The following is a 14,528-nucleotide window of genomic DNA, read 5'->3' on the forward strand; positions in this document are numbered from 1 at the left end:
ACATCAAGAATACATGACGTTTGTATTCCATGATAATAATATATTATAACCGGTAAATATTTGATATTTGAGTGTAATAAATAATTGTCTTTAAATTTGTCCAAAATACGTTCCCCTCAACGCTACTTGTCGGCGCTTGGCTTTCCTTCTTCCCCAATTAATTTCTTGTCGGTTTCCTCCCTATCCCAATCCCTATATTTCCCCTCACTTTCTCCCCTTCTCTCACACCCCAAAAGAAAAAAAGCCCTTCTTTTTCCCTTCCAAAATGGACGGCAGCGCCGGCACCGGCACCGGAAACAGCCACAGACTCCTCGACGGCGTCCACCGGCGAAAGCCCACAAAGAAAACCAAACAACCCAACAAAAACAAACCCATCAAAGTCGTGTACATATCCAACCCCATGAAGGTTCAAATCAGCGCATCTGGATTCATGGCTTTGGTCCAACAACTCACCGGCCAAGACGCCGACTTTCCAGACCCCTCTACCTTCCCACCCGCCGCCGTACGCGACGCCGCCGCCTTCCCCGACATCCACAACACCACGGCGGATGCTAATCTGATGAACAATAACAACCCTTCACTTACTGTTGAGATTCCGATGGAGGATGACCCCTTTCTTGGCTCTTTCTATGATGACATTGACGATCTGATTTTCCCCCCTCCGGTGATCGGAAACTACCCTGCGCTGCTTCCGGCGGCGGCGGCAACGGCGGTTTTGTATGAATCTTATGCAAGGTGAAAAAACATGTTGGCGAAAATCTTTAAATTATCTCTTTAATTTTTGCATATTTTGTATATGAAATTAGAGAATAACAACTATTAATTATCATATATTTTGTTTTTATATTTAATTTCTAAATTTCAATTCTAAACTCGTAATTATATCAATTTAAACCCTAATTTTGAAGTTTATAAATTATTTAAAAAATATATTTTGATTTTGATTTTTCATGAAATTAATGGACCCAAACTGTACCTTTTTTGTTTGGTTAGGGTAATTTGAGCAAGTTGGGGTAAGGATTGAAGGGAAAGGGAATTGGGTGAGCCATGGAATATGATGTAACTCAACATCGCAACCAAACAAAACCCTTAAAAGGTCAATATTTAAAACTTTATATTATTTAGATACAAATAATACACATTAATTAACCTTTAATTATAATAATCCTTTTTTTAAAGGTTTAAAAAGTGTCGATAATATATTAAAAAAAACTATCTTAAACTGATCCAACTCAATAATAAATTTTTGGGTTCGGTTGGGTTGGATTAGATTGTTCGAGTGGTGTATTCAAATTTTTGTTTTTAATAAAAGTAAAATGTTAGTTTGTTAAATATTTATTTATTTATTTTGAAACATTTAATTAAGATTTTATAACTCAATTTGAATATATGTATTGAAAAATTATCTATCATATAATTTAAAATTAAAAGTTGTTGAAGTATGATCATTACAAGCAAGTCGATACTTTATAAGTTGTTCGTAATTATAGTTAGGTCAAAAATCTATTTTATATCTGTAATTACAACTTTCATATTAGTGATTATTTAATGAATAATTTGTTTATGATCCAATTATAAACTAAGTCTCTCTCGAGTTAGGTAAAAGGTTGGGCTCATTGTTCAAGTCTCAAAATCAACACTTAAGGGGACTACTCGTTTGCTTACTCTATGTGGGAAAAGTGAATTCCATCTCGTGAATTTTGTTCTTAACTTTCTATTTGATTAAGTACCCAAAATGGTAGGCATATGAATAAGCTACAAAAGTTATTTTCACCCATGCAAAACAAAAGACAAACCCTCACACGCAAGAGTTCATAACTCACTCAAGATTAAGATGAGTCGCTAATGATCATCGGGTTTATAATGAGAGATTAATTGTTTAGTTGTTCAATCTTCTAAAAACTCATTGTATAGGATATCCTTACTCAAATATCTTCACATGAAACAAAGACACCCATCTTTATCTATATACTCTCGATCATTTAGATTATTACTTGAACATGATTCTCTTATATGTCAATTATATATTGTTCTAAGTTTAACGTAATAATCTTGAATTTTATACAATATTGAATAATGTTACACAAAATAGAAAATAAAAAATTATTTTATTCATAAATAGGAAAAAGGTTCAATTACAAAAACCACTAGCTTTAGGGCACAAATCACACCAATCTCCCACTTACAATAAAACGAGTAAGACTTACTATATGTGTTCTAGGGCATACCTTATACCTAATATTTTCTCCCACTTGCATTAGAGTAGGTGAAATATATTCTACAGACCTAGACCCTATAGATGACCCTCAAACACTTTAGCATGGAGAGCATTTATAAACGGATCGACACAGTTGTTTGCTTAGGCTATCTTTATGACAGCCACATCTTCTATTTGCACAATCTCTCAATTGATATGATATTTTCCTCTATATGTTTCCCTCTTTAGCTTTAGAGTTTGCCACAACACCACTATTATCACACTAAGTGTGATAAGTTTACCCATATTTGGAACTACTTCCAAATTGGTCGTAAGTCGCATAGCTTCTTTTGTTGCTTCACAAGTAGTTACGTATGCAACTTCGATTGTAGAGTATGCAATACATTCTTGTTTGATGCTCCTCCACATAGGGTAAACACTAATCCTGATGTGAATTTTCTGTAATCCTTATCAATTTAAAAATCGAAATCTGTATATCTTGTAAGGATCAAATCTCCAACTCCATACACAAGCATATAATTCCCCATTTTCCATAAGTATTTGAGGATCATTTTAATTACTATCTAGCGATCATATCTAAGGTTTGACTGATATCTAGTGACAATCCCTATTGCATAACATATGTCAAGTCTTGTACACAAGGTTGTATACATTAGACTACTACAACTAAGACATAAAGAATCCTCCTCATATCAACTTCTTGAGGTGGCTTAGGACATTGAGTAAGATATCATCTACATACGAGATAAGAAAAGCTATTGTTTTCTTGCTGTTTTTCTAGTATACTCAAGGTGCATCAACATTTTGCTCAAAGCCATAAAATTTGACCATATTGTCAAATCTAATGTTCCAGGATCTTGATGCTTGTTTTAATCGAAAAATAGATCTCTTAAGCTTGCAAACCTTCTGCTCGTGACCTTGGTTTACACACCTCTCTAATTGATTCATGTAGATGTTGCCATTTAAAAAAGCAGTCTTCACATCAATTTTTCATATCTCAGTTAAAATATGTGCCAATAGATATAAGAAAATGCGAATAGACTTTAACATGGCAACAAAAGAGAAAGTGTCCTCACAGTTCACTCATTCTCTTTGGTTAACTCCTTTTGCCACAAGTCTAACTTTAAAGGTCTATACTTTTCCATCCACTCCCCATTTTCTTTAGTAAATCCATTTACAACCTCTAGATTTTACCGCATCAGGAAGATCTACAAGTTCCTAGACTAAATTTGGGGACACTGATTCTATTTCAAGGTTCCGAGCTTCAATTCATTCATCATTGTTAACCTCATTAATTGCCCCCTCTAAAGGACAATGGATCCTTGATGTTACCATGGTTGTGACAAGTTGAGCTAAAGTAAAGCCCATGTAATAGTTAGTTGGTTCTTAACTCTTCCCCTACGACAAGACATTATCAATTCTTGACATGGATGTATCTAACTTTCAGTGATGGAATTGTCAACCTCTCTAGTTGATGCATTAGTAGCTTCATTGGAATTTAATTCACTTAACTGCAAGGTTTCACTTATGGTTTTCGTCTGAAAAAGTAGTGTTTTTCAATACAAACACTTTATTTTGTACCACTTCTAGTCTCTTTGAGATAACCTACAAATTGACATACTTTAGAACAATGTTCCAATTTCTTTGAATGTGTTTTCAGCACATGCGCTGGACATCCCAAATTATGAAGTTTTGTAAACTAACTTTACGACCTTTCCACAATTTAAAAGATGCCACAATGACACTTTTACATGAACCTACATCCAATATGTATAATGCAGTCTCCACTACATATTCCCAAAAGAAATTTGGTAGTGGACCATACTCATCATAGAATGAATCATGTCTAATAAAGTTTTGTTTCTTCTTTCTAAAACACCATTTTGTTGAGGTGTTCCAAAAGTTGAAGATTGTTATTCCATTTTCTATCAAATAATTTTCGAAACTCAGATCTATGTACTCTCCACCATGATCTGATCGAAGTGTTTTTGATGAATTTATCTAATAGATTCTCAACTTCATTCTTGTACTCCTTGAACTTTTCAAAAACTTCAAACTTGTGTTGCATTAGGAAAAGATATCATATCTAGAATTATCTACAAAGGAGATGTAATATTCATACCCTCCTCTAACTTTAACATTCATCGGAAGTCGGAAGGTATAAATTATAAGAATTCTTTCTAAAAAGGTCCTTTAGTCATCTTTCCTTCTAATCAGAATTCTCAGACTTGTAAAATGTCCAACTCTAGCTTAGTGAGAGGACCGCTCGTTACTAATTTTTCAATTCTATCTAAATTGATGTGATCCACCCTTAGATGCCAAAGACAAACATCATCTTTTGGAGCAACTTTTTGTTTTTTTTACTCTACATTAAGATGTCTTAAATAATTTAATTTTTTTGAAGTATCTTACATACCAACGGCCTTAATACACCATGTTATTTTCAACAAATGTAGAACAAATCTCAAAACAATATTTTGAAACAACTTTGTCAATGTAAAAATTTAAGAAAGGAATTGTTTAGCTAAACATGAAACTGAAATTAGCTTCCTCTTCGTCATAAGAACCGAAAGTACGATTTCTAAAAGTAAATAAAGTTACTTTGAGACATTTTCGACAATTATTGCTAACACAATATCCCCGATGCCTACTTTCATGATCATTTCTCCGTCGTCTAACTACTTCTAAGAGTCACTTTCTGAGATGGAAGAACAAACATGATTAGTGGCTCCCAAATCAATTATCCACGGAAATTTAGCACCTTTCACTAAATAAGATTAAAAAAATATGTAAATCATATTTACCTTTATTTGATGTTTTCTTTTCGTCTAGGCATTATGGTAGTTTCTTTTCTCGTGACCATTTTGGTTTCGTTGCAATAAAAACTTTTCCTTTTGTAACTTCTTTTGAAGTAGTTGCAGTCTTTTTCTTATTCTTACTAGAATTATTTTTAGAGATCGAACCTCTAAATTTGAGCATACTAGAAGTGACAACATCGGCCTCTACACTATTCCCTTTTTCATCATAAACTTAATGGTTTGTAGTTCATATTGAGAAGATTAGTGAAGTTATAACTAATTTCTTAACAACATTACTTAGGAAAGGAAGAAAACTCTTGGAGAGAGTTTTCAAAATAAAACTTATCTGACTAGACTCAGTCTATGGTAGCACCATTCATTTCAGCAGTATTATGCTGGACCATCCATTTGGAGAACATGTTCTCACATTGATGTTCATAACAACATTTCTAAAAGTTTTTAGGGTCTGATTTCTTCATCCCTCTAACTAAAGGAATTGGTTCGGAGAAATGTCTTTTAAGTGTGTGACCTTAATTTTGAGAAGTTCTTTTGCGTCTACAGCTCACTTGAAAACATGGAGGACTGACTTCTTAGGCAACTCAATCTAGGACGTTTTAGCTCTCGATTTCTTCATCAAAGTTACTTAACTTAATCCTTTGAAGCTACCGAAATGCTCAATTTGAAGAAAAATGGATCGTAGATGCGAATTCGATACTTACCCCCAATTTGAAACCAAAACTAACTTTCTTCCATTGAGCATGTTCCTTGGGCTAATTCTTTTCATGGTCTTCTATAAAAATAATCCTTGAATTTGAGTTTCCACGTCGGTTGGAGAGGGGAGCAAAACATTCCTTATAAGCATGTGGAAACCTCTCTCTGGTAGACGCGTTTTAAAACCGTGAGGCTGACAGCGATATGTAACGGGCCAAAGCAGACAATATCTGCTAGTGATGGGTTTGAACTGTTACATTAAATGTGTAGAAACTGGATGGTATTGGCCTTGCTCAATGACTTTACGTGTAGGCTCGGATTGAAATTTCAAGCTTACTTTGAACTTCTTCAATGGTTGCCACTATCCGAGAAATGGGGTTGAGGGAATCAAAAACTTGTGGATTATCTTATTAAGAAGTTGTAGGAACAAGTTTGAAGGAAATGGTGGAGAATTGCTCTCGTGTTTGGAAGATACTGGAGAGTAGGAAACCAAAAAACTCAACGGCTGTAACTCACGATTGAGAGCTCGACTTAACTCGATTTTTGTTCTATACGAGTGCCCTAACTTCATACACACATAAACTATAATAATAATAATAAAATAAATAACTAGCCAACATAGAAGTAAGGTAAAAGTGCTTGGAATGGGCATGCGGCAACATGAAACACTCCCTAAACGAGCATGGTCGTGACACTAAAGACAATGATAATATCTCATAAGATTGACAATCATATCTGTACATGATTATACAGCCTCGTAAATTTTGTATATCATGGTTGAACGTTCTTTACATGGACTTCATAATAACATACCTAATCACAACTTTAATTTCTAACTAGATGTGCATTCATATGTATAGTCTTTCTATCACACTTTTATAATAAATTTGTGGTCCATGATGTCTCTTCCACACATATACATATTCATACAAAGTTATGGTTGATTAGACATGAGTGTACACATATCATGTAAATCATACATAACCATTCAATTCAATAACACGTAATTTTAATCAATATGATACATTTTATTCATGCATTAAATTATCCATCCAACCTAGCCTCAACCCATTTGAACAATAAGATCTTAAGATTCTAAGCCCACAGCTAACAAGTCTGCTTGGAGCGGTTACCTATCGCTATCAGTCTCAAGGTTTTAAAACGTATTTGCTAGGGAAAGGTTTCCACACCCTTATAAAGAATGTTTCGTCCCCCTCTCTAACCGATGTGGGATCTCACAATTTTGTAACAGCCCACCGCTAACATGTATTGTCTGTTTGAACTCATTACATATCGTCGTCAGCCTCACAGTTTTAAAACATGTCTATGAGGCAGATGTTTTCACACCCTTATAAAAAATGATTTGTTCTCCTCTCCCATCGATGTGGGATGATCTCACAATCCACCCCACTTCGGAGCCCAGCGTTCTCGCTGGCACTCGTTTTCCTCTCCAATCAATGTGGGATCTCACAACTTCTCTATGTTACATTAATAGACATTGCAATCCGTTATTGGAGACATCACTGTATATCATGAAAGCTCTTCCTTCGACCGACACCATGAGTATTTGTGTCGAAACTAGTACGTGTGTGAACACTCGAGTAAAAAAAGGAGTACATAAATGATTGAGATTACATCCGAATGAAAGTAATATTGAGAATAGGATGATTAACATTAAAAGTTACCATTTATACCAACAATATTGTCTCAAAATCCCAAAAAATCAAACGGATTATCTTTTATCTTGTCTACAAAACACAAGGATAGAACATTTAATATTCTTTAGTCAAAATTGTTTTACGACCAAATGTCACAAAATCATGCTAAATATAGAACACCACTTGTCAAATGTTTGATGAACAAAAGAACGAGTCTCTCTCTCTGTTTCTCTCTCTAGATGATGTGTTCTATGCCAATGTCCAAGCATGGAAAATTAGAAAGGACTACACATTTAGAAAGAGCTTTGGTTGGTTAGTCAATTTCAATGGAACCAAAACCAACAAAGAATCAGTGTTCATCAGCAGTTTATAGACACGACCGTTTATTCCGTTTTCAGAAATTGGGACAACAAACGGATGAACTCTCTCCCTTTCATTCAAATCCTTCTTTTTTAGCATTTCTTGTCCACAAATTCATAACCTCAAGAACAACAAAACCAAAAAACATCACCCAAAACACGAAATTATGTTAGAAAGAGAGAAAAAAAGAAAGAAACAAAGACAGATTTTAAGATTCTTCTGTTCTAATGTCCCATTGATTGATTGATTGATTCATTCATTCATTGTTCCAATTCCTTAAAACTCACGAAATTCGATTCTATTTTCAATTTTTCACAATTGGGTATCCAAAAAAATTCCCAAATCACGATTTTGAATCAAAAATCCCATCTGGGTGTTTCAAATTGTCGTGTTTTAATCTAAGTATGAGCAGAGACAGTGGCGTTTTGAAGGCATGGGAAGCGACGGTACGCAAAACCCAAGCGGCCAAAAAGCGAGCCCACAGCATCTTCGGCACAATGTCGGTAGCTCACGCCGACGACAGCGACATCGAAGGCCTTGGCGACATGGTAGACACTGAATTGAATTCCAACGATGTCTATCACGCCGAGAAAATCCTCCCAAATGGCGACTATTACACAGGCCAATGGTGCAATAACTTCCCTCACGGACAAGGCAAGTACGTATGGACCGATGGGTGTACGTACATTGGTGAATGGAGCAAAGGCAAAACGATGGGGCGTGGGCGGTTCAATTGGCCGTCGGGAGCTACCTATGAAGGGGAATTCAAGAGTGGCTATATGGATGGGAATGGCGTGTATACTGGCTCAAATGGGGACACTTATAAAGGGAAATGGGTTATGAATTTGAAACATGGCCATGGGGTTAAGAACTTCTCTAATGGGGATTGTTATGATGGGGATTGGAGGAGGGGCTTGCAAGAAGGGAGTGGGAGATATCAATGGAAGAATGGGAACTATTACGTTGGGGAATGGAAGCATGGGGAGATTTGTGGGAAAGGGAGCTTTGTTTGGACCAATGGGAATAAGTATGATGGGAATTGGGAAAGTGGGTTGCCTAGAGGGAATGGGACATTCAAATGGCCTGATGGGAGCTTCTATGTGGGGTATTGGAGTAGAGATCCGGAAGAACAAAATGGGAGTTATTACCCATCAGTTTCATCAGGGAGTGTGTTATGGGATCCACAAGATGTTTACAATGTTGATTTTAGTGATTGCAAGATATGTCATGGGGAGAAGGTGTCGCTTTTGCCATCGCAGAAGAAGCTCGCGGTATGGCGGTCGTCGAAAGGGGACGACGGAGGGAAGCCGAGGAGGATGTCGGTTGATGGTCGGGTGAGTATCGATGTGGAGAAGCCGTTTGATAGAATGCAAATGTGGTGTGGCGGGGAGGGGGATGATTATGTGATGGGGTGTTGTAGTGAGAGGACGTCGTCGGCAGGAGGTCGGGGCGATGTGACGGAGTATATGTTGGCGATGAATTTGGAGAAGGAAGGATTTGGGATGTCAATGAAGAAGCCAAGGTCTTGTAAGAGGCAAGGAGAGACAATTTGTAAAGGGCATAAGAACTATGATCTAATGCTTAATTTGCAGCTTGGGATCAGGTAGTTTGGTTGTATTTTTCAATTCTATTGTGACTATTTTGTTTAACTCTTAGTATGTTTATGTGAGGATTGATTAGGCATTCGGTAGGACGACCCGCCCCGGTCGCGTCGCTCGACTTGAAGCCTTCAGCTTTTGATCCCAAGGAAAAAGTTTGGACTAAATTTCCTTCGGAAGGAAGCAAGTACACTCCACCCCACCAGTCATGTGAGTTCAAATGGAAGGACTATTGCCCATTAGTTTTCAGGTACAATGCCTATTCCTTCCTTTTCTTACATTTACTCTTTGAAGAAGATCAGTAGTTTAGTACAATGCTTAGAGAAATGGATAGAAGATGTGTGAAAGGAACGGTTAGGTTTACGTTCGGCATTCGTCGAGAATCTTCTTGATTTGTTTATAGAATTTTTTTAAGATTTTATAGATGTTTCATAGATTTGTTACGTTCGGCACTCATTCCCTTCCTAATCGATATGGGACCCCGCAATCCACTCTCCTTTGGGGCCTAGCGTCCTTGATGGTACATCGTCTCGTGTCTACTCCCTTTGGGGCTCAACCCCCAGTGTTCTCGCTGGCACTCATTCCCTTCTCTAATCGATGTAGACCCCCTTAATCCATCCCCTTTTGGGGCCAAATGTGGGATACCCTAATCCACCCCCTTTTGAGGCACAGCGTCCTTGTCGGTACACTTCTTGTGTCCACCCTCCTTTGGGGCTCAACCCCCAATGTCTTCACTGGCACTCGTTCCCTTCTCTAATCGATGTAGGTCCCCCCAATTCATCTCCTTTGGGGCCAGCGTACTTACTAGTACACCATCTCGTGTCCACCCCCCTTCAGGGCTCAACCCCTAGTGTCTTTACTGGCACTCATTCCCTTCTCTAATCGATGTGGGACCCCTCAATCTACCCGCATTTGGGACCCAACGTTCTTGCTAGTACACCGTCTCATGTCGATCCCTTTCGGAGCTCAACCTCCTCGCTGGCACATTGCCTAGTGTCTAGCTGTGATATCATTTGTAATGGCCCACAGTTAACACATATTATCCTCTTTGAGCTTTTCCTTTCGGGCTTTCAATCAAGGTTTTTAAAACGCATATGCTAGAGATGTTTCATAATTGTTATAGATGTTTCATAGACTTGTTAATGGATATTGTCATTGGTCATCAGAACTCTGAGGAAATTGTTCAAGGTAGATCCAGCTGATTATATGCTATCGATTTGTGGGAACGACGCTCTTCGAGAACTCTCGTCTCCTGGTAAAAGTGGTAGCTTCTTCTACTTGACCAATGACGACCGATATATGATCAAGACAATGAAGAAGTCGGAAGCGAAAGTGAGATAGGGTTTTCTTGCATTGTTCATTCTTAAATCAACAATGGGTCTTATAATTTGGCCTCATTTTGCAGGTTTTGATAAGAATGCTATCTGCCTATTATAACCATGTGAGAGCCTTTGAGACCACTTTGGTAACCAAATTCTATGGTCTTCATTGTGTTAAATTAACCGGGCCTATCCAAAAGAAGGTAAATCAACATTTGTTTGCAACATAAACTTTATTGAGTTCTAAATTCTATGAGTGATTCCTATGTTCTAAACATAGGTGAGGTTCATCATTATGGGAAACCTTTTCTGCTCGGAATATTCCATTCACCGACGGTTTGACTTGAAAGGGTCGATTCTTGGACGCACAACAGATAAGCCTGAGAGCGAGATTGACGAAACCACCATCCTTAAGGACCTCGATCTTAACTTCATATTTCGACTTCAAAAATCATGGTTTCAAGAGTTTTGCAGGTGAAAGTCTATAGTTCACACAATGGTATGATATTGTCCACTTTGAGCATAAGCACTTATGGTTTTGCTCGGGACTTCCCAAAAAAGTCTTATACCAATGAAGATGTATTCCTCACTTATAAATTCAGGATCATTCCCTAAATTAGTCAATGTGGAACTCCCTCCTATCGATCCTCAACAATTCTCCCTTCGAACAAAATATACCATAGAGCCTCCCCTGAGGTCTATCTAGCCCTCGAACAACCTCCACTTAATCGAGGCTCAACTCGTTTCTCTGAAGCCCTCAAACAAAGTACATCCTTTGTTCAACACATGAGTCACTTTTGACTACACATTCGAGGCTAGCAATTTCTTTGTTCGACACTTTTGATTCTATTGACATGGCTAAATTAAGGGCATGACTCTAATACCATGTTAGGAATAACGAATCTCCACAATGGTATGATATTGTCTACTTTGAGTATAAGCTATCACGGTTTTGCTTTGGGCTTCCCCAAAAGGCCTCATACCAATGGAGATGTATTCCTTACTTATAAACTCATGAGCATTCCCTAAATTAGTCAATGTGAAACTCCCTCCCAACGATCATAACACCTTTTCGTGTCTCATTTTGATGTTTGTTTATCGACTTTCTTGTAGGCAAATTGATCGGGACTGTGAGTTTCTCGAACAAGAAAGAATTATGGATTATAGTCTTCTTGTTGGTCTTCACTTTAGGGAAACTTCAGCCGCAGGTGAATTTATACCTTCTGGGGCTCGCACTCCTACAGGTTTTTTTGCTCTTTCTTTTCGTCCCTCTGTCATTTGAAAATATTTGCTAAAACAACCGCTCCTAAATGATGTAGAAAGCTCTCTATTTATAATCATTTAGAGAATCAAATAAATTAGAAAGGATATGGAAATAACAATAAATGGAAAGAACAATAATGGATATAAAGTATTTGCATATAAAAAAAGAACAAATATGATATCTATGGTAAGCTGTAATAGAAATCAAATATCTAGATACCTGCTTACAATAAAAAATCAAATATGATATATATGATAAACTATTGACTACGATATAGCCTCTCTCTCCCTCACCAAATTACGAAATGCATCTTTTTCAGGTGGACCCGAGAATGATGCAGCTCCTCGTCTATCGAGAGTCGACTTGGATCAACTCTTCCTAGATCCATCCAGGTGAAATCTCTATTGATTGATCCAGTAAAAATGGATTCATAACTCAACATACTCCGTTTTTGAACTTGTAGATGGTCGAGTATCAAATTGGGCGTAAACATGCCTGCTCGAGTCGAACAAACCGTGAGAAGAAGTGACTGCGAGTTTCAACTAGTTGGAGAGCCAACAGGAGAATATTATGATGTGGTTATGTTTTTTGGTATCATTGACATACTTCAAGATTATGACATTAGCAAGAAGCTTGAGCATGCCTACAAGTCCATTCAATACGATCCAACTTCGATATCAGCTGTCGATCCTAAGCAATACTCAAAGCGGTTTCGTGACTTTATATATAATATCTTTGCAGAAGATGAGACAAACTTTGAATGAAAATGTACTAAGCTCGTTGTTGAGAACGTTATTTAATTTATAGCCAGGTCGAGCTGGACGGGAAGCTAGTCGATCGCCTGGTCACATTCTTTCATTTGTTTTATATATAGTAGCAGATCATATACTCATATGTTTTTAGTAAATGAGAAGAAAATTGAAGCAATAGAATTCGGTTTTGTAACCATTTATGTAGTTTTCATTACAATTACATAAAGAAAGTTTGTAACTGTATATACAATCTATTCTTTCTCTATATTTTAATGTTTACATACGATTTCTGAATTGGCTTGAGAACTTCACGGTGGATGATGAGATTGTAACTTAGATTTCAATTTTTAAGAGTTTCGTATCAAGATTGTACCTCACATATTGTTCGAATTTACGGGAGTTTCATATTTTCGAAAATATGAATAACATGTCAGGTACAATCATATCATCCACGGTACAATCGTTGTAGCATGATTAGAAGTTCTTATTTTACTTGACATATTTTTGGATCTCCAATTTTATGTTTTTATTTTAAGATGAAGTTTATGTTTTATGAAAAAGTTAAATAAAGTATTTACGCATTCAATGTTCATAATATGTATACAGTAGTAGCAACTTTAGATTAAATAAAAAATTTAGGGTTGTTACCCGTTCCAGCACCTGTGGGTTTATTTAGAAGGTGTAGAAATAAGTTTGAAGAAAAATGATGGACTATGGTCCTCGAATCTGGAAGAAATTTGAAAATAAGAAACCTAAAAGCTCGGAGGCTATAACTCATGGGTGAAGGCTCGACTTAATTCGATTCTTGCTCTAAATGAAGGCCCCGCAGCCTTTATAGAGCGAGTTTAAACCAACATTAAAACCTCAAAAATTGTTATAAATTTGAGGTTAAATTTTTTAGATTTTTGTCCCAAATATCTTCTCCAATAAATGGGCAACCAACCTCCCTTTTGAATTTTTGTTGTTGGATTTGATGAGTTTGCCTCCTCTAGAACATACTTAGATTTGGCGATAATCCAACTGTGAAAAATAAAAACACAACAGATTTTCTATAGTACACTCACTCGTCTCTGATCCGATTTCTAATCCATGAAATATTTGTAATTTAAATGAAATGCAAGGGTATTTTGGTAATTTACGGGAATGTTTTATTATTTTTTTTTTCAAAATGTTAAAAAATTTTAAAATTTTTTTGGATAAGGAATTAAAAATCTTTAGTTAAAAATTAGCAGGCTGACTTTTTACTTTTCAATTCTTTTTTAATGGTCCTATATCCTCATGAATCCTTGTTGGGTAATGGAACTACCTTATTAGAGTTCTTAAAAAGAAATTTACGTAGTCTTCTTTGAATACAAACTTCCTTACGTGTTTTAGCTTCCCTCCAATATAATATCTACCACTTAAAAGTGTAAATAGATCTAAAAATATTATTACTCAAATAAACAATATAGAGTTTAGAATGAGAAATAGAATTTAGATCGAAGGTTCAATCTTCATTGATATTCACAACGTTTAAATTGGATACAAGCTACCAACTAATACCTACAAATAATAAAAATATAAACTAACTAACAATATTAACTAATTACGAATATCTAATGAAAATATAAACGAATTAAAAATATTAACTGATTACGAATATCTAAGATATATTTCATAACTAATGTATTCTCCAAACATTAACGGATTACGAATATCTTGACTAATTCAAACTAGCAATAAGTTGCACTAAATTCTAATAATCTCCTTAGTGCAAGCTTATTTCTCAATAACTCCGAGAGCCTTATGAAAAACTTCAAACTTCACTTTGGCAAGTGTCTTGGTAAATATGTCTACAACTTGCTCATTAG

At 36.3% G+C, this 14,528-nt stretch overlaps 2 protein-coding genes across 5 annotated transcripts; both read left to right on the forward strand.

Moving 5' to 3' along the window:
- Nucleotides 1–209: 209 nt before the first annotated feature.
- Nucleotides 210–1,175, forward strand: LOC111439409 (sigma factor binding protein 2, chloroplastic-like). The gene is made up of 2 exons (XM_023077111.1): nt 210–735; nt 994–1,175. Exons 1-2 carry the CDS (start codon nt 266–268, stop codon nt 1,001–1,003), a joined length of 480 nt encoding a protein of 159 aa, XP_022932879.1. The 5' UTR covers nt 210–265; the 3' UTR covers nt 1,004–1,175.
- A 6,757-nt stretch (nt 1,176–7,932) lies between these two features.
- On the forward strand, nt 7,933–12,848 carry LOC111439397 (phosphatidylinositol 4-phosphate 5-kinase 4-like). Of its 4 annotated transcripts, none has more exons than XM_023077086.1 (8): nt 7,933–9,348; nt 9,426–9,593; nt 10,510–10,675; nt 10,749–10,865; nt 10,943–11,136; nt 11,776–11,906; nt 12,246–12,318; nt 12,390–12,848. In XM_023077086.1, exons 1-8 carry the CDS (start codon nt 8,150–8,152, stop codon nt 12,688–12,690), a joined length of 2,349 nt encoding a protein of 782 aa, XP_022932854.1. In that variant the 5' UTR covers nt 7,933–8,149; the 3' UTR covers nt 12,691–12,848. The 4 variants fall into 4 exon arrangements, with proteins under 4 accessions (XP_022932854.1, XP_022932855.1, XP_022932857.1 ...); XM_023077087.1 differs by having other exon boundaries at nt 11,776–11,870; XM_023077089.1 differs by having other exon boundaries at nt 11,037–11,136; nt 12,390–12,475.
- Nucleotides 12,849–14,528: the final 1,680 nt, after the last annotated feature.

This window comes from Cucurbita moschata, unplaced genomic scaffold (genome assembly GCF_002738365.1).
Source record: "Cucurbita moschata cultivar Rifu unplaced genomic scaffold, Cmos_1.0 Cmo_Scf00093, whole genome shotgun sequence".
NCBI classification, from domain to species: domain Eukaryota; kingdom Viridiplantae; phylum Streptophyta; class Magnoliopsida; order Cucurbitales; family Cucurbitaceae; genus Cucurbita; species Cucurbita moschata.